We start from the raw sequence: 19,534 nt of genomic DNA, 5'->3' as shown, positions 1-19,534 counted from the left end.
CTGCTTGAGTTCCAGTCCTGACTTCCTTGGTGATAAACAGCAATGTGGAAGTGTAAGCTGAATAAATCCTTTCTTCCCCAACTTGCTTCTTGGTCATGATGCTTGTGCAAGAATTAGGTTGTAGAAAATGTATTCTCTTTGTCTAGGGATCTGACTTGAAATTCTAGTACAGTGAGATTGGCTGCTTTGAGTTTTCTCAAAGGACAGTCTGCCATTTTCTTAGAGAGGGTGAGGGTGATCTCTGTACCAGTGACCCCTGTGATGGGTTTAAAGAATCTGCAAATAGGTACAAAGTAAAAACAACGGTGATTTTAATTTTGGTTGTTTGAGATGTCTTGTGTGTTAAATTGATATTCAAAGTCATCTAGTTAGAAATTGAGTAAGCAAGGTGAGTGCTGGTGGTGTCTTATTCAAGTGTAGTCACTTGTCCATAAACATTCTCAGATGGTAGGTGACACTGACTCATCATGGGTTTATCTCAGTAGGGTGATGAAAGCATAATGGAGGAGGAGGAGGAGGAGGAGGAGAGGGGGTGGTGGTGGCGGTGGTGGTGGCAGTGGCAGCTGGCGCAGTGTAGCCACAGCCAGGAAGCTGAGAGCAGGGATAGATTCCTTTTAAACCAGGGAGTCCTGTGGCAAAATGCCATGGACATTTTGTTGCATGTTTTATCTACCTGGATAGTTTGTTTGTTTGTTTGTTTATTCACTTAAAAAGTGGGATCAGGTATTTTCTCGATAAGTAGAAAGATCATTGTCAACTTGGTTTGTTTTTTTACCATATAAGACATCGTATGCTTCATTAGTAAATTTTAGTATTTCAAAGCCTACATTCAGGGACTGGAGTAACTGCTCAGTAGTTAAGAGCACTTGTTCTTGAAAACAACTTGCATTTGGTTCCCAGCACCCACCTGGTGGCACTGGTTTCAAGGGACCTCATGCCTTCTTTTGACCTCCATGAGCACCAGTCATGCATGTGGTGTGTACATACGCACACAGAGACACATATACATGCATGATCTAAAATAATGTTTATTCTAGGTTAAAGTATTTATTAATTGGCTTATGAAGTCTAATTGGATTTATATTGAGTCACTCTCCAATCTGATTACTTTGATTACTTGAAGATAGACTGTGTCTTTTCCACTTTGTTTCAGAAAATTTCCACACTAGAAGCCATAAAATTCATGTGCTTAATAGAAGAAACAATGTTTTATGTATGAGACCTAAAAATGACTTTGGGTATAACTTGGCCACTCAAATTTGTGTATTGAATGTGTTTTCTAGGTAACCCACTAGTGAAATATAGTTACTCAGATATTTTCATATGATTAACGTATTCTTCAGAATAGTTTAGGTAGGTGCCATATCTGTTTTGCAGATGGTCAACTGTAGAGTCTTAACTGTAGATATTTTACTGTCTTAGCTGAAGCCCCATAGTAGGTGAGAGAAAGTTCTTTTTCTCCATGGTGAAATTATTATTGTTGTTATTACAGGCAAAAGGTGTTGTGAATACAGCAGTATCTGCAGCAGTCCAGGCAGTTCGGGGCAGAGGAAGAGGAACTCTGACAAGAGGAGCGTTCGTGGGGGCTACAGCAGCTCCTGGTTATATAGCTCCAGGTTGGTGCCACTCACTAAAGATCAAATGATCTCTTTGATTCCAGGCCTGAAGAACAGCATTTCCTCATTCTCTGGAGTTCTATGTGTCTGGAAATACTGTACATGTGTAGGAGTATATAGAACTTCAGAAGGGATCTGCTAAGTAACTATAGCCTTTCTGGAGGAAAAAGAAAGAATCATGACTGACCTTGGATAAAGGAATATATTTTGACAGAAGAATCTAAATACCTGTTCTACAAATTATGGTGTTTGGGCAGCAGAGCAGAGTGTGTTCTGTGAGGATACCATACCAGAATTGCTATGGAGTTTCGAGTTTTTTAATAGAGATGAATCCTGTTTATAAATTAGCATTTATAAAATTGAGTATTTGAGAACAGTCAAAGGAAAGAAACAACACAAAAAAGATGGGTGTTTGTGTGTGTGTGTGTGTGTGTTAGGGGTTATAGGATAGACACAACTTACTTATCGAGAGCCTGTTAAATTCCAAATATTTCCATATAAGTTACTTTACTTGTTCTTAACCCTCTATGTTTCCTTCAGTGGAAGTTAGTTTACAGGTAAGGCAGACAGGTGTGGGTGAAACAAGCAGCAGAGTAAGGACTTCGATGCAGGTAATAGCATTGCCGAAGCTATTGGCCTTTTTGTTTTTCCTAGTCTAAGATCACCCTTAGAATTGTTTCACTGTGCATGTTGTTACCATTTGGGAAGTATGATGAATGATGAATGATACTACTTTGGAATTACTAGTTCACTCTGTTTTTGCATCCATGGATGAAATGTCTTACACAGAGTTTTCTTGCTTTATAATACACCAGATACAGATTTTACTCTTGTTGAGCTTACATTGTGGAAGGTGAGGTATGTAAGCAAGTTACCAAACTTAAAATTGAGAAAGTCTGAGGAGGATAATGAATGTGAATGGGAATGTGAGAGACCTACCTGGTCCATGAAGGCTTCCCTGAAGAATTGACACTGGAGTGCACTGTGGAGATTTAGTAGGAATACACCGAGAAGGCTGGCATGAAAGAACAAACTCCATGTGCAGAGACCCACTATTGTTACAGGCTTTCTGATTGAGAAATGAGACCCTTTCATAAGCAATAGTTTATTGAATGCTAGCACAATTTCTGGAAATTTCCTAAATGTCAGAAAGTCCTGAACATCTCAGAAAAGAATGCTTTATATACAGTTTGGGTTTTTTATTTCCCATATGAGGCTATTTAGATTCTTATCCATGGTTTGGATTTTGTCTTCAAATCTTAAATACAGTGGAAAGTCTTCAAGGGTTTGAAGGAGAAAACAGCAAAATTAGATATTATTTATAAATATTCCTCCTCCTATAGGGTAAAGAGGAGATGCAAGGACATAATGGGCATAATGGCACAAGCTTTGAAGGATTTTGTAGATTTGTTACTGTGGTCGAAACTGGTAGATGGATACAAAGATGTGAACAAATTATTGGAAGCAGCATTGTTCATAGATGAAGTATTTAGATTGAAGAGTAAAAAGTTTGAAGGGCACTGTCATGGCTTTCAGCTAGGAGAACTAGGGGTTCAATTGTGCTTTTTCATAGGAATAAAGAATACTAAAATATGAAAGTGAAAGGAAATAGGCATGGACTTTTTGATTCATTTTGTGTCTAACATTAAGATACTTTTCTATATTTTCTTTATTGAAAATTAATAGTTTTAGACTTATTTGGGAATGGTTATTGAGATGAGCCTGTGTTTTGGTAGTGTGTTCCTTTGGACCTCAGTCTGGTAACAATTTGCCATTGACAGATCTTCTGTTATTTGCTTCCTGCCTCAGGGTTATGGACCTATGTTTAGTATAGTGATGATGAGAGGGATTGTGTGTGTTTCCTTATTGTCAGCTTCTGTTCATAAAGGGCTTTTGTCTTAAACCATTACTTTGACCTCTGTACAAGGCCTGTCTTCTGAAGCTTTAAAAAAAAAAAAAATTAACAAGACCAAAAAGAAAATAATTCTTTTATTGAACAAAAAATTAACTTTATGTTAATCTAGATCTTGAATGAATTTCTGTCATTTGTTCTAGGGACTGGCATAGGTGTTTTATATGTACTTTAGCTTTCTTATCTATTTAGCTGCTGTGTATAACACTGAGGCTCAGAGAGTCTTAGTGATCTGATCAGTGGCCAACTTAACTAGTAGCTTCATTTCTTTCAGGAGGTTTTAGTAAAATTCTTGACATTGTAGCTTAAGGAAATAGCTTTCATTCCCTGGAATACATTTATAAAATATGAAAACACAAAGTTTTATTTTGCCCTCTGCTACTCTCTGCTTTTCCTTATGTTTATCTTAGCTATTGTTGTATCCTTATGAAATCTACAGATTTAGTGTGAACTGTGATTGACTGGAGTGTCCCCAATTAAATAGTTTAAATGTAGTGCAAAGTGAAAAGTGGTCATCTCTCTGTCATACACCTTAGTGCTTTACAAAAACTGAGCAAAGGTGACTAAGATCTAACCTGTGGCCCAGTGAATGCTCAGGGTCAGATGAGGCAGGGAACTGATGTTTGATTGAGCATGATGCAATATAGGGAAAAAGAGATAGTAGTCCTGGGCAGTTGATACTTAATTCTAGTCTCAATGGTAAGCTGTTATGATCAGCATAAACATAAATAGTTTCAGAACAAGCAGTTGAGATTTAAAAAAGTAAGTATTTATGTAGTGTTAATGAAGTGTTGTGCCTTTAGTCAGGGTCTTAGTATAGCCCTAGCTGACCTGGAACTTGTTAGGTTATAGACCTTGTATATATAGAGATCCACCTGCCTCTGCCTCCCAACTCTGATATTTAAGGTTTGAGCCACCACACCCAGCCTGCTTTGTTTCTGTATATTATTTTCAGACGGGATTTATAGTCTAAGATGCCCTGGAACCTTACTGCATGAAGCCTACCTAACCTGGCTTAAACTTGGATCCTTCTGCCTCAGCATTTGTGGTGCTTGGATTACTGTTGTGCACTTTGTCATAGTTAAGAGACAAGTTACAGTGTTTCCCCTGGAACTTGGCCAAACCATTTCATATTTATATAATTTTAGGTTGTTTGCCCCAGAAGACCCCAGAAAATTACAGCTTTTGTTAACATGGTGTAGCTAAACCTTACTGGAACACTATAAAGAAGCCTGGGTTTACCACTTGAAAAGATGGGAATATGGCAAATTAGTCGCTCTTTTGTTTAAGGATATGTGAGCAATTACTGTGAGAATTAACTAGTTCAAAAACATTTGTGTTTTTAGTAGTTTTTACTTATTATAATACACACACACACACACACACACACACACGTATATCTAAGAGAAACTGATCTATCAAGTTACCAACTTTCAGGGAGAGACTTTGTGTTGGGACTTGGTGTTCAGATGCTTTAAGTAATGTACCTTATCATTGGGCTCATGACCTGTCCCATGCATTCTCTTTAGTGGCATTTCAGGCTACAGCATGCTCTGTCAATGTTTTCTAAAAGGAGCTATGGAAAGTCCTGTGTTCCATCTTTAGGTAAATTGCAATGGTTCTAAGTATTATTTTGGTTAACAGTTGTTTATTATGTTAGGTATAGGTGATGCAAAGATAAAATTTTATCTCTGCCACTTTAGTGGGGCATACAGACAAGTACATAAGTTATAGTACAGTGTAGAAGTACAGATGGAGGAGGAATAAAAGAAGGAAGAGAGGAGAGTGAAAAGGGAAGAGAGGAGAGAACACAGCTGAACAAGAGCAGAGGGGGAGGATAAGAAAGTTAAGAAAATCTGTGTAGGTCACAGTGTGAGGCTTCTGCAACTAAGCAGGACTAGGACTACTCTGTAGTGTGCTATTAGCCTTCCAGAGTCTGCAGGTCTCCGGGTTGTGTTTGACAATTGGGCCTGGACTGATTGCTGCCCTCTTCTTTACACCAGGTTATGGAACCCCATATGGTTACAGCACAGCTGCCCCTGCATATGGTATGTACACTTCCTTACTGATTCCTCCTCTTAGCAAATTTGTCACAGCAACTCAAAACAGTTTTTGTACCCAGAGTTTCAGTAAACAAGTTGGAGGATCTCAGATCTAATCATTCAAGTGGCCCAACTTAAATTCCCTCTGAAAATGCCACAACCTTGTGGTTCTTGGTTTGGTCGAAGTTGCTCTTCTCTCTGCTTTGCCTGATTGGAGAACTGCTTGTTCTTATTGCCTGTTTCTGACCATATTGAAATTAAATATTTGAAGTAATTCTTCTTACAGCCAGCCTATACTCCATTCAAAGGCTACTGAAGGGCCACACCCCAGTTTCTAGCCCAACCACCGGCCAGTTACATGGCCACATTGTTAGTTTGTGTACAGAACTTTATGAATGTGGGTGATTTGAGTCAAGAAAACAAAGTCATCACTTCAAATTTGTACCCATTAGTCTTTGCTATACCTTTTGCTTTGAGAATAGATAGATGTCATTAGTCCCACCGAGATAATGGGTTTCATTGCCAATGTTACCTGTTTTTAGCAGAAAGCCAGTTTTTTGCAGAAAGTCAGTAGCTGGTGCTAGAAAATCCTAGGCCTATTGCTTGTTTTATTTATTTATTTATTTTATTTATTGTCAAAATAAAAAATACCAGCAGATATGTGAATGAATCCTAATGGCCCTTTGGATAACTTTTGAATGAGGTTTATGTGGCAATGGAGGCAGTAGGTTTGGAGTCAGTGATATGCTCTTAGACATTTTTTGTAACTCAGGTGCTCTGTTACGGAATCAGCCATCACTATAGGATGCTTGTCAATGAGAAAGAGAGCAAAGGATGTGTGGGTGTGTGTGGGTGTGTGTGTGTGTGTCTGTCTGTCTGTCTGTCCACACAGCCCCAACCAGGTGTGCATGCACACGAAAGGCAAAGGTCCTTCATGCATTGCTGTTTGTGGCATGGATCCTCTACATGAGCCTTCACATTGTGCCTTTTTCTCTTCACACATCAGCTTTACCATTTTTATTTTGATGACAATTATAGGTCCTTAAGACATTGCTATACTGAAGTATAGAATTTGAATAGTTTGGCAAGGTTCAAATGTGTGCAAGAAGTTTTGTTTGGGCAAAATGCAGAGCCCAGACTTAAGTCCTTTGCCTGGTTGTATCCCTGGCGCACTCATGTGGCCCAGGCTTCTCCATATTCTGAACTATAGGAATCCCAGATATGAGAGTTCAGGATTAGTAATTGTTTTTATCTATATTTCCTTCTGAATTCAAACTGGCTCTTTTTGTTTTGACCATGCATTTGCCCTTTCTCTAGCTTCTTAATGTCCTGAACACCTTATCCTGACAAATTGGGGCCAGCTGGTTAACCTAGCACACTTGACTTACTTGCTATACCTGAGTCTGTGTGTCAGTCACGAAATAACAAGATGAATTCTACTAAAGCATTGCTAGAGACTTTTTCTTTAAAAAATTTGGTTTTTAGACTCTTCAGTTACATCCATATTTTTCCTCAAGTCTTTTTTTCTTTTCTGGTCCTTCCTTAACATTCTTTCCACCCTGTGGCCTCTGAGCCTCAGAAGGCGCCTCTCTTCCATGTGCCATATACTGACTTCCAAAGCTGGTGTAATTTGATGCCCCATTTTTCACATAAAAGATTGAGTTTTTAAATGTTACTGTGATGCAAATCTACTAAAACAATGCTTTATTTTGGCTGTAAGGTAAATATGTCTTTTGGCCTTTGTAAAGCTGTTGCATGTGGGGTTATTTCCCTCTGATCATCTGGTGCTCTTGAATACCTGCTGTTGCTGCTTTGTGATTTCTCCTAGGGTAAACATCAGCATAAAGGCAGGGGCAGATTTCAAATCCTCCTTAGTATGCAGGAGTTTGTGAGGCCACAAGAACGTATTAATTACAAATTAAGTAAACAATTAATCTTTCCAGATTTGCCATGCCAAATTAATGGTAGCTACTGAGATGACAAACACCTGGTCGTGCCTTGATTGAAGCTGTCTTTCTAGGAGTTGAGGCCCACACAGAAAACCTTATATCTTGACATATTTTTTCCTTTAAAACGTCATGTGCCATATGTATTTCTAGAGTCACTTTAGGACAAAAATGTTAATCACTAGCATTGCTTTAGATCTTTAGAATTCATGCCTGTTCACTCAGATGTCATTCTGAGCGTCATTCTATGATACAGGCTTTTTACTTTAGAGCAGAAAACATTATGTATCAAGACAGAAGAGCAATTGATTTGTGAGAGACTTGTGGGCCTCTTCCAAAATGGTATGAAGTGGACTGACTAATCTGGAAATGGTTAATGATAATTACTGTAAGAATTTTTAACCTGAAATTTTTATTGGAGTCCTCTTCGTTTCTTTTCTCTGTAGGTTTGCCCAAGAGAATGGTTCTGTTACCCGTTATGAAATTCCCAACATATCCTGTTCCCCACTACTCATTCTTTTAGTAAATGACAGAAGCTCATTCTTATTGAACAACAATACAGTACAATGCAGAATGTTAGAGAAAAAGCCTTTTTATCCTGCTTTCTTTGAACACATACTTACTTGATCAAAATTATTTGTAAAGAACATCTTTCCTACTTTTTGATTTTAACAAATGCAAATTCAGTTCTCTAAAACTTGAAAACAAACAAAAGAAACCAGTTCTGTGAAACGGTACCTCATTCCTGGAAATAATTTATACCAGCCCCTTCGTTGTAGGGAAGTCTAGCAGCTCAAAGTTGACGTTTTAAGAGAGTATCAGATTATGTAAAGTTAAATTTGTGAAGGATGTATAGAGTCTCAACACTGATCACAAATAAACTGCTTTGTTGTAACACAGAGTACTGCCTGGTTCCTGATGCAGTCACTGATTGGTAGCTGAGTGATATGTGCTTACTCCAGGGCACTTGAATTTGGGCTGTAGTTATTTTTTTTTTTTTTAAATACAGTAGAAACTTTTCATTTAAACTTTAACTTTGTAAATAATGAAGTGTGTAATTAAAGCCAATAAAATATGGGTTTGAATATTGTTTTAGCTTATTATTTTTGATATGTTTTGGTATCAAATTTCAAGGAATTGAAAACTAGTAATAACTTGGCCCTAGAAACCCATTTATTTGTAAGCAAGCTGCTAAAACAAAGCAAAGATGATTTCTCAATCTATTCATTATGTAAGCTCTTTGTACTCCATTTGTACAAGGGCATCCCCATGATAAGGTTACATTCTGTTATTCCAGCATTGCTTATTAAAATGATGGCACCATCCAAAGATGGGGAAGGAGGATTGTGATTATTTTAGTTTACGAATTTCCAAGTTAAAAAAAATAAATTAATCAATCACCCTCTTTTGTTCTTGTGGCCTTCTTCACTCTGTAAGACTCTGTGTTCACTCCTTGACTTTTTCCATGTAGATAGATGATTAGCAGGTTTTTTTGGAATTCCTTGAAGGGTCTCCTTTCCTCTTCTTTGATATCAGAATCTAAAGCAGCAACAGGATCCCCATAAAAACTTGCTCTCTGATTGTCCCAGTTCTTGTTGAGTGCTGCTGTGAAAAGTGACAGATTTCAGCCATGGGTCAGCATTTACTTTTAAGATACCTGATTATACTGGTAGAAACTGGGAGCCAGTAACATTGTGCTGGTCTGTGAAGGGTGCAGACCCAAGTCCTCCCTTGCATTCTCACCGTGTTTGGAAAGCTGATGATGTTACTAGAAGGTAATGGTTTCATTAAGGTACTCACCCCCATTCAGGCATGAGTGTAGTCCTCTGCAGACACAAGTCACTATTCTAAAAATGACTTAGGAAGTAACTACTTTTCTGTTAAATTCCTTTTCAAAACCAACCAGTGCCCATCACTTGAAAGTAGTCTTACTAAACTTTTGTACCAGGCTCCTTTGGAAGGGAAGGCGAGATGAGCCTGTGGGCACAAATGCTGCTCAAATGTGTATCACACAGTCATTTGTTCCTTTTCTTGACCTTTGTTTTCTACTAGTGGTGGGTGATACTTTAATAAAACCTTGTCACTTGCTGAAAATAGCTTTAACTTGTCATTCTCATCGTGTGTTAGTGGCAAGACATAATGGAGCAGGGGCCCTTTCAGCTGGGAATTTTCATGTTCATTGATTTGTTTTGCTGACCTATGGATGAAACAGAGCCATCACTGAGAAGAAAAAGCATGGCTGCTAGTGTCTAGTTTTTATTAATTAAATATTTACAATGGTTCTGTTTTTGCAATACTATTAATTGGCAGTTGCAGTTGTATTGTTATTTGAAATTGATCATCAAATTTGGACTCTAGGCTGGAATCTGCCTTGAGATTTCTCTTTAGAAAAGACTTTTGCAGTCTCTGACTCTGCCTCATAACTCACCCCCTCTCTGATGGAGGAGGAAGCTGTGCTGTTCTCCAACATGATGGCCGTCATTTCAAATGGTTCCTACCAAGTCTTCCCTCTTTCTTCTTAATTTTGTTGTTTGTTGGAAGTTACTAACCATGTTGTAAACTGCCCAGTTGCTGCAAACTTTTACATTTCTCTGCTTTACTTAAAACAATGGAGCTGTTGACCCTATGTTAGAAGTGGTAACCATGCAAGTTCAACTGTTTAAATTCTGTAATGAATTAAGTGTCCTCCCACCTTTTGCCCTTCCCACCCTTCATTTTGTAATGAAAATTCCACTTACAGTTGAAAGAGCAGAGAAATATAAATGAAGCTCTTAGCTTCGTCCAATTGTATGAGATTAACATAAAGTTCTGCTTCTCTGCTCTTTTCTCCACTGTAGGTGGTTTTTTCATTGACAGCCCCTATTGCCAGCCTCTGAGCGTCGCACCATTTATTATTCACTTGGGCCCTCAAGATTTCTTCTCTGACTTCTAGAACCATCAGGTTGTCTGGCTTGAATGGCAATTTTATATCTTGGTCTTAAGAGCAATGTGACCCCTAAGGCTTTCCAGCTTTCAGATCCACTCTAACCCTTTTTGAAATCAATGACTGAGAATTTTAAAGAAGAGCAATACTTTGTCCAAAGCCACGATGTGTGTTTTAAAGCTCTCCTTTTGGACATGTAGCAATATCTAGGTGTAAACCCTTCAGTGTGTAGCTCTTGTTAGGGAGTTTACAGACCAGTGTAGAATTTAGAAGCTATGTGAGCTGTGCTATCCTCTGACACTTTTTAATCGTTTTTAATACATAACTTGAGCTTTTTCTTTTCTGACTTTGCCAGCTAGCAGTATTATAATTAATCTGAGACAGGTGTCCTCCTTAAGCCATATCTTTTGGTGGGGGCCAGCACTTCACCAGAGGTGTGGCTGGCAACCTGTGCCCCTTAAGGCTGCAGGAGTGCCGCATCTCTTGTGCCTCATAATGGCTCCATAGATTTCCAACATACCTCATGCTGATGAGGTTTGGTGCATAGTATGGCAAAGTAAGGGGTTGGGTTAAGTAGCTCCTGAGATTGTTTGTAATCTCTCAAACTGTTACCCTGGGGAATGAAATACTTGATGGTTTCACTTGGATTAGCATTTTTTTTTTTCTTCTTCTTCTCCTTCTTTTTTTCTTTTTTAAATGGGTGAATGTTTGAAAATCATGAATCAGTCACCATAATTAATTGAAGAGCTGGGAATACCTTGTTAATGTATTTTTAAAACTGGTGTTGGACCCTCTGTGTATTTCAGGTTAATACTTTTAAGCAGTTTTCAGCACGTTTATCTCACTTTATTCTCGTTCTCCTCGGACCTCCGTAGCCATATCACTTGTATAAAATAGGCTGAGATATAGTGACTGTAAGCTGTGATCTCAGTATTCAAAGGTAAGCTCTTTTATTTTCTGATTAAAGAAAACAATAACCAATTAACACAACCTGCATATATGACAATCATATGATGTATTTGATCTCTTAGGTCTTATGTCACTGCATTAACTTTAAATTTTTATGGTCTAAATGTAAAATAGTAATTTCCAGCATTTGTTTTAATACTCTTGTAAATGCTTTATATTCAAGAGAAACATTTCACATTCACTGAGTCCAGTGTATGTGGGTAGAGTTGTAGGATATAATGTATATGTAATTTATACATAGCAGAGGCACCTGTTTGAATATTAACAATTCAGTTGTAGGAACACTATCTAAGCAGAGTCAAAATGACAGGTCACTGTCTTGTTCAAGGAGCTAGGATATCAGAAGCAGTAATGCTGGTGACATTCTGTAGAATTCATGTGCATTTGCTGCACAGGCTGAGGGGTTCAAGTGCCAATCTCTCAAGATCACCTCCTCTGACCTGTGTTGCATGCTCCAATACAGCAACAGCAAGAAGCCATTAAAAAAAAAAGCAATAGAGAATCAAAGACAAAACTATAAACTGTGGGAAATATGTAATTGGCTGAGTTAAGCTAATTATTTGCAGAATCAACTTGAGCAAGTCTCAGAAAAGCAAATACTGAGTCTGCAGAAACCAAATCTGCTTAAGGAATCAGATTATCTATCTATCTATCTATCTGTCTGTCTGTCTGTCTGTCTGTCTCAAGTTAGGAAGCTAGAATATTATTTCTCACTGTATTCAACAGAGTTCATTTAAAGGATATCAGTATTAGGCCAAACCTTAATCCACAAATACACCTATATGTTAGCTGTTATGTGCTAAAGCTGTATGTGTGTGTGTATATGTATAAATGAATTTTATGCTTTACATTTCTTTCTATAGCAGTTTCTGTTCATCTCTAGCATTAAGGCTGCTGGAACTTTGTTCTCACACAGAACCTGCAGTTCATGAGGTCTGCTTCTGTTAAAGGCTGTACAAAGCAGAGCAGAGAAGTGCAGTGCACTGTAGTCCTGTTCCTGCTGATGCCAGGTCCTTTTCTGGGACCAGGGAACAGAGGCTATGATCAGTGGAAGCATCTTAAGTCTCAAAGTTTTCTGATGGAATTCCTGATGGAATTGGCCTTGTTGTAAATAAATACCCTACTTTGGAAGATAGTATATTAACAGTGGCAAAAGTTATTAATTCATTTAGTAGCGTAATTATAAAATTCTGAATATTTGTAGGCTTTTTAACACCACAAAATCGGTATTACTTGAGGATTTCCTCAAGTAGCATATTTTCCCTGGCATTCTTGATGGTCTGAACTTTGCTCTGGTTATGCTACTCATGTTCTGTCCAATTGGGTGGTCAGAAAATGAGAAGCTCAGCACCACTTCAGCCCTGCTTTTGGCATCTCTTTGTATAGTCCTTCAAAGAACTCAATGGGAAATGTAAACCCTGACTACATTCTTTCAATGGCAGGTGAGTGTTACTGTTATAAGAAATCACTTGCTGTAATTGTCCTGGTTTTTATTTTTCACTAATGATAGGAGTGGAGAAAAAAGAGTCAGTACTAAGTTTTTCTTTCCAAGCTGATTGGAGCCTGTAACTAGGGACATTGTAAACAGAGTGACATGTGAAAGCAGCCTACTCTGAATGGTCTGCCTCTCATTTCCACTCTTTTAGTGCCACCTCAAGTCACCTAGAGATAGAAAGATGCCATAGTATTTAGCCTTGTTCTCTGCAACATCTGGTATCATACAGCTAGGCATCATGATTCTTTAGTGTGACTAGGAGGCTTGGGGAGGGAAATGGGTGGAATGTCAATGATAACAGCAGGCCCAAGTACCTGCTGACTTGATGAACTTGATGAAGCACGAGTGTGTTTTTCTGTACCACCTAACTTACAGAGCACAGTATAGTCGATTTAAGATGAGTTCCCCCTTTTACAAAATAGTATTTTGCAAAAAGACTGTTTTAAGTAAAGAATTCATGTTGGGTTAATTGTATAAATAAGTATCCTTTTCCACATACCACTATTTCAGTTAGGAGCTAACAGCTTCCATTAATGTTTGAAGTTTTTAAAAATGAACTATAATATAAATTTGTGTTATGTAAGATTTACAACACAGCTAGAGATATAGAATAGAAAACATGAGCATCTGGGCCAAAGCATTTCTCTCACTCCAGCTCATTTCTGTGGAACTCGGATTATCTCATGACTTTATATATTCAAAGCTTTTAATGGTACCTGATACACAGCAAGTACTCTGTGAATGCTGACTCTGCTGTTCTGATCAAGCTGGGGGAAGGATGTGAGGGAAGTGAGGCTATGTTGGTTAAGCAACAGGTGCATGGCCTGCTCAGGGCAGAGTTGTGCTTACTCCTTTACTCACCGACTTGGCAGAACAGATTTGCCCATAGTTGTGCTGCAGCAGTTAAATCAGCCAACTTGCAGCCCAGGGTTTGTAAATACTTGTTTAGGATTTATGGGTGCTTAGAATTTCACAAGGGCTGAACTTAGACCATCTACCTGCCAATTCAAGCTTCTTACCCATACTTTAGTAATAAAAAATCTACAACAACCAGAATCAAATTTTCAAGGCTTGTGTGTTTGTTGGTAAAGAGCAAATTATTATAGGAAGCATGCTTAGGATGCTGTTGACTCATTTTCTGTGAGGAGTTCTTGTACCTTGTATCACGCTGGGCCATTTGGTGGAACACATGTATACTCATCAGCGTGTGATGCCTTCCTTCTGTCTGATACTCTTAGGGCACTATTCTGTTTCTATCTCTATATGTTTATCTACCTATTTGGATAGAATTGGGAAGTTTCTTTTTATTACAAGGACAAGTGTGTCGATAGTGAAGTTCCTGCTGCTCAACTAAGTAAAGGGCTTGTATCTACCATGGAAGTGCTGGCTCACACATGCTTGCAAAGACTTGAGCACAGAAGAGGGTGGACAGGTTGAGTCCCTGGCTGGTAGGAGGTGAGTTATGTGGAATCATAGATTGAATTCCAACATGCTGTAATTTTAGAAAAAACTGTGGACAAGGATTACATTTAAGAAGGCTAGTGAGTTAGACTTGTGTTACCTAGTAACCATATTTCTGTTTAGCCAAAACTGTTGGTAGTTCTTCATCTCACTTAGCCAACATTTGAAGCAAGGTTCTTAATGTAGGCATGCATGCATACACACCAACAAACAACCCCTGCCAATAACAACAATAATAACAACAATCTAAAAATAAACTACAACAAAACAACCCTGACCAGTTATCAGGAGGATCATGGCCTTTCTTCCTAGAACTTTAGCATTTGTGTAAGTGGCTTTCTTGCCTCACAAGAGGGTGTCATAAAGATTGCCCCCATTGCAGTGAAGAAGAATGGTCCACATCTTCTCTTTGCTGCTGCATGGCCATCAGTGGCACATGGCCTGAGCACAGTTGCAGTTAGGATGTTGCTGGCCCTCTTTGTTCAAGATTCTCCTTCCTAAAACTAACTATTCCAAGTAGTTCAGTTAGTGGTAGTCTTTGTGTAGGACTTAGACTTGGCCAACATTTTGACATCATAACATATTGTCATCTACAGTGTTCATGTGACAGCTGTGTAAAATACCACAAAAATTGACAGGAACTATTTTGGGGTCAGGAGCTATTTTGGAGTGTGAGTAGCAGATTTAAGAAGCCAGAATGGGAAAGAGGAAGGAAGGAACATTGCTAGAATTGGTATTGTGAGCATATGTGGCACTGGGACATTCTTAATTCTCAGTCAGCCCTCCTGGAGGTACTGTTATTTCGGATCTAGACATGAATCTAATATTCAGGGTTAACTGCTAGAGACAGGAATGAATCCCATCTGTTTTTTGTACCAAAGCTCCTCTCTGCTCAGCAGGCTACAAATTATAAGGCAGCAGTGAAAGCTGGCCTTATTTCTAGGCCTCCTGTATTAAGCATATTTCTGAGCAGAACAGAATACAGGGATTTTTGCTTTTTTGGGGGGTGGGTGGGAGGGTCACTGATGATAAAAGGATATCTAACAGAGAATGAAGAGAAAGTAGACTGTTGAACAGAGGAAGCTTTTGTGTCTAAAGCTTGTTTTGTTTGGATGAAGTGTCGAGAGACTGGGGTACCTATTTTCTAATAAGTTCTTCTTTCTGGGAATTTATTCTCTGCTTGAGAAAGGTGATGATGGAGTTTGAGGGATTTGCTCATGGGATCTGGTATAAAGAGGTGTAGTAAGGTAGCCCATTAAAAGACCCATGCTGAGCACTTGACAGTTCGGAATGTGAGTCTTTCCTCCATCTTGGACCTAGGGTTCAGTGAGCATTACTTGAGAACTGCAGGGTTGTGGATATATTTGCTTCTCATCATGTTGCTTACAGGCCACTTCCCAATTTCATCACCAATTGCTTTAGGGGCAGGAAGATGTGGGGATCCCACCTTGCCAGAGCTCTTACCATCTTTGCCAACTGACACTTTTTCAGCAAAGGATGCTGTGCTCCATTGGGGAATAGGAAGAAAGAATCTATTCTAACCAAGTTCTAGAGCATCAAAGTGTGAAGGAAGGAGAGGTCTGGATGGCACACACAGTACTGCAGAGCCATCTCCCTTTCGGTGGTCCATTTCTAGCTCTGAGTCCTGACGAAGTAGTGATGCAGGGCATGTTTTTCATGGAACTAAAACCCCAGAGGGCTTTGCAAACCACCCTGCTTGCTTGTGGCAAAACATTGTGGCTTCTAATTAGTGAGTATTGAGTCACACAGAGGAAATTACATTTCTGTTCTGCTCTGAGGGTTAACAGAAACTCTACTAGGAATTGGCTTTGAATCCTGTAACTGAAGGACATAGAAGTTTGCTCTTACTAGGAAAGGGCTTTAAGTAAAGTGACTTTACTCAATTATATAGTGCTTGGTGGAAGAGTCCTCATGCTCTTGAATGTGTTCTGCTCAGCTGGTCCTGTGCATTCCTCACTACTCTGCTTCCTTCTCAAAGGCCATTTGATAGAAGTATCCTTCCTCTGTCTTGGGCACATTCTACTTAACTTTTCTTCTAGACTTTGGGACTATACAGTGTGTGCCTTACAAAATGGAATAAACTGAAACCAATGCAGCTCTTCTTTTCCCTTTCCTGTCTTAGCTCATGTTCTCCTGGTTCCTGTGGAAATGGATTGCTAATCAGCTCTAAGCCAGGAAGCCTGGTTTTTGCTAGTGGCACAGTGGAATAACTATAGTCTTGTACTGTTAACAAAACTGTGTATAATGTAGTGTAACTTAGTGGATGCCGCTTGAGAGATCCTGGGCTTTTAGAAATGTGATCTTTTGGGGGGAAGTTGGCTAGTCTGCATTTGCTTATTTAACCAAAGGATCATCCTCACCGCAGTACTTCTGGAGCAGTCTCACACAGGGCTCTGCTTTGTAGGATCTGTCATATGTACTTGAGTCTACATTAAGAAAAGTCATGGATATCCTCCTTTGAGATGTTAAAACAAAAGTATGGAGATTGTCACTCGAGGAACTTAGAAAGGCTTACATCACCTAGAAACAAGATCAAAGGATCAGGATATCAAGGCTAGTGAAGGGGTGGCAAACCTGGATAGTCTTACCAGTTATTTTAAAGGATTTTATTTACTTGTTTGTGGTTCCAGAAGGGTGAATATGAGTAGACAAGTGAGCAGTTTGATGTGAAGGTGCCACATGAGGGCAGGTGAGGTGCTTTGGAAGAGCACAAGGTAAGAAGTGTACTATGGGATGTGATAGCATATGCTGAAGCTATGAGCTGCCTTTGGTGGTGCAGGAGGAAGACTGAGTTCATGCCAGCCTTAGCTATGCAATGAGAAGCTGTCAAAAGCAGCACCATGGCCAGTTGTTTAGGTAGTATAGAAGAAATTGTGCCATGGGATGTTCATTGTAATCACCTGTGACAGGACTGGGAGACAGTGCTTGGAGTAGCTCCTCTTTCTTGAGGAACACCTTCATTCTATTTTTGTTTGTTTGTTTGTTTGGTTTGTTTTTGTTTTTGTTTTGTTTTGTTTTTTTGTTTGTTTGTTTGTTTTTCCCCCGAGACAGGGTTTCTCTGTATAACCCTGGCTGTCCTGGAACTCATTTTGTAGACCAGCTGGCCTCGAACTCAGAAATCTGCCTGCCTCCCTCCCAAGTGCTGGGATTAAAGGCGGGCGCCACCACTGCCTGGCTTCATTCTACTTTGTAACCCTCTGTTTGGCTCTGCTCAGTGTTGGGAATGTCACATGACAAGTTTTTTTCAGCTCAGGAGAACTGAGCAAGGACAGATGGCCATGTAGGTGCAGGAAAGGGAGTGCATGGTAAGAGGTGTGAGCAGAACCAGAGCTGTTGTGGAATTGCCAAAGCCAGCTGCTCTGCTCTACCCGCTCATAGGGATACCAGTCCTGGCTTCAGGGTTGATGCCTAGTAGACCTGTTTTCAGTTTTGCAGACCACTGGGAGAAGAGCCAGGTGGGTGAGTTGACTTACAGCATAGGATGGACATAGAGCTGAGTCACAATTGCAGTAGCCCTCGTCCAAATCCCCAGGCCTTCAGATGGGACAGCACACAGCAATGAGGGGATTCTGGAAGTGTCCTTGACAGGGACATCTGTGAGAAGAAGAAGGTGCAGCCTGCTAGTCCTCATGAAATGCTGGAATGGTTCAGTAGGGCGAGATGGTAGGTGGTAGGTATTTCCCAGAACCACTTTTTGAAGTGCCCCAGGTGCTGTGCCCTTTGTGATTACGATTCTTCAATGTGGTGAGAAAATTGTGAAAGAACATCTGGACAGTCAAGAACCTCATTGTGATTGATGAGAAAGGAGCTGCCCAGATAAGGATGAAGGGAGTTGCTAGAGTTGTAGCAGAGATGGGGCAGAAGTCTCTGCTCAGAGGCCTGGCTTCTCCATTGTGCTGAAGAGGGTTCACATCTGCTCTTCATTAAGCAGATCTGATAGATCTCTCTCCTATTGGGAGAGTGGTGCTGCCTCTGACCAGGAAGGTAATGGTAGTGTTTATAGCCACTGGGGTGGAGCAAGGGCTCAAAATGAGCTGGGCAGTTTGATGCCAGCCAGGTGATATCTTTACTCTCTCTCTTTTTTTTAATAAGGCTGAGTCTGCCCATCACAACACAATAGGTATTAGATATTTCCTTATACTGGGATCTGTCTTTTTGCTTTCATTTAGATTTATTTTATTTTAAATTTTAAAGATTTAGCCTGCATAAGGGCTAGTGCCTTTTTTGAATCAGCATCTGTATAGTCTTTAGCCATTGGGAAGGTACATTTTCTTTACAGAGGTTTTTTTTTTTTTTTTTTTTTTTTTTTTGGTTTTTCGAAACAGGGTTTCTCTGTATAGTCCTGGCTGTCCTGGAACTTACTCTGTAGACCAGGCTGGCCTCAAACTCAGAAATCCACCTGCCTCTGCCTCCCGAGTGCTGGGATTAAAGGCGTGCGCCACCACGCCCGGCCCTTTACAGAGGTTCTTAACGGAGGAAAAAGATATGTGGTTACTGACAGATTTACTCTGGGCTTTAGCTGTGAGTTAATATCCATCTAGCCGTGTCTCCTGGGTGTTATGGACAGGAAATCACGTGGGAATCACAAGGAGGTGTATTTTTTTCAGTGCTGGGAATGAGAGAGTGTCATGTTTCAAAACTAGGGTCTTGTACATAATAGGTTGATACTCTACCAGTGAATGAATCAGGATAGATTTCTGCACTATTGAATTTATGTACCTCTGCTGGGGACTAGACTGCTATTATTTGGAGGTCTTAGGTCAGATCTTTGGAAAGGTTAAAGGTATTTGTGACACCAAGTCTGTCAGTTTTTGAGCAGTGAGAACTCCAGGGCCATACAGATGTCACCTTCTCATTGGTTACAATGAAAATCTCTTGGGAGCCCTCCTCCTACCCTATGCCGATAGCTTTTTCCTTTCCAGAATTTACTCACCACATTGGAGAATGGTAAACAGCTGGATGGATAGGAGTGAGCATGTGGGGCATACAGTTGCTGTCACATTCTAAACTCTGCCCCTGCAGGATGAAAGCACCTCAAAATGGTATAGGCATTGGTGAGTGTGGCTGTGTTCAATCACATATTTCTTAAATACCAGGCCAGAAGCTAGCCTTGACCTTAGATAGTAGAAGATTATTTATTTACCCTTTT

The 19,534-nt window shown here is 39.7% G+C and overlaps 1 protein-coding gene across 6 annotated transcripts in view; it reads left to right on the top strand.

The window, feature by feature from the left end:
• Strbp (spermatid perinuclear RNA binding protein) overlaps positions 1-15,358 on the top strand; it is a 131,456-nt gene extending 116,098 nt beyond the window's left edge. For 4 of the 6 annotated variants that reach the window (XM_029536950.1, XM_029536948.1, XM_029536947.1 and 1 more), the window contains exons 16-19: positions 1,493-1,616; positions 5,532-5,576; positions 10,354-10,457; positions 11,246-15,358. In XM_029536950.1, coding sequence (XP_029392810.1) covers positions 1,493-1,616; positions 5,532-5,576; positions 10,354-10,448 — 264 coding nt within the window. In that variant the 3' untranslated portion in view covers positions 10,449-10,457; positions 11,246-15,358. Of the gene's footprint in view, positions 1-1,492; positions 1,617-5,531; positions 5,577-7,962; positions 8,602-10,353; positions 10,458-11,245 lie in introns of those variants that run through there. The other 2 variants (XM_029536952.1, XM_021193480.2) reach the window with 2 other exon arrangements.
• Positions 15,359-19,534: the final 4,176 nt, after the last annotated feature.

This window comes from Mus pahari, chromosome 3, assembly GCF_900095145.1.
Source record: "Mus pahari chromosome 3, PAHARI_EIJ_v1.1, whole genome shotgun sequence".
Taxonomy (NCBI): Eukaryota; Metazoa; Chordata; class Mammalia; order Rodentia; family Muridae; genus Mus; species Mus pahari.
This window is presented reverse-complemented; position numbering and strand designations above follow the sequence as displayed.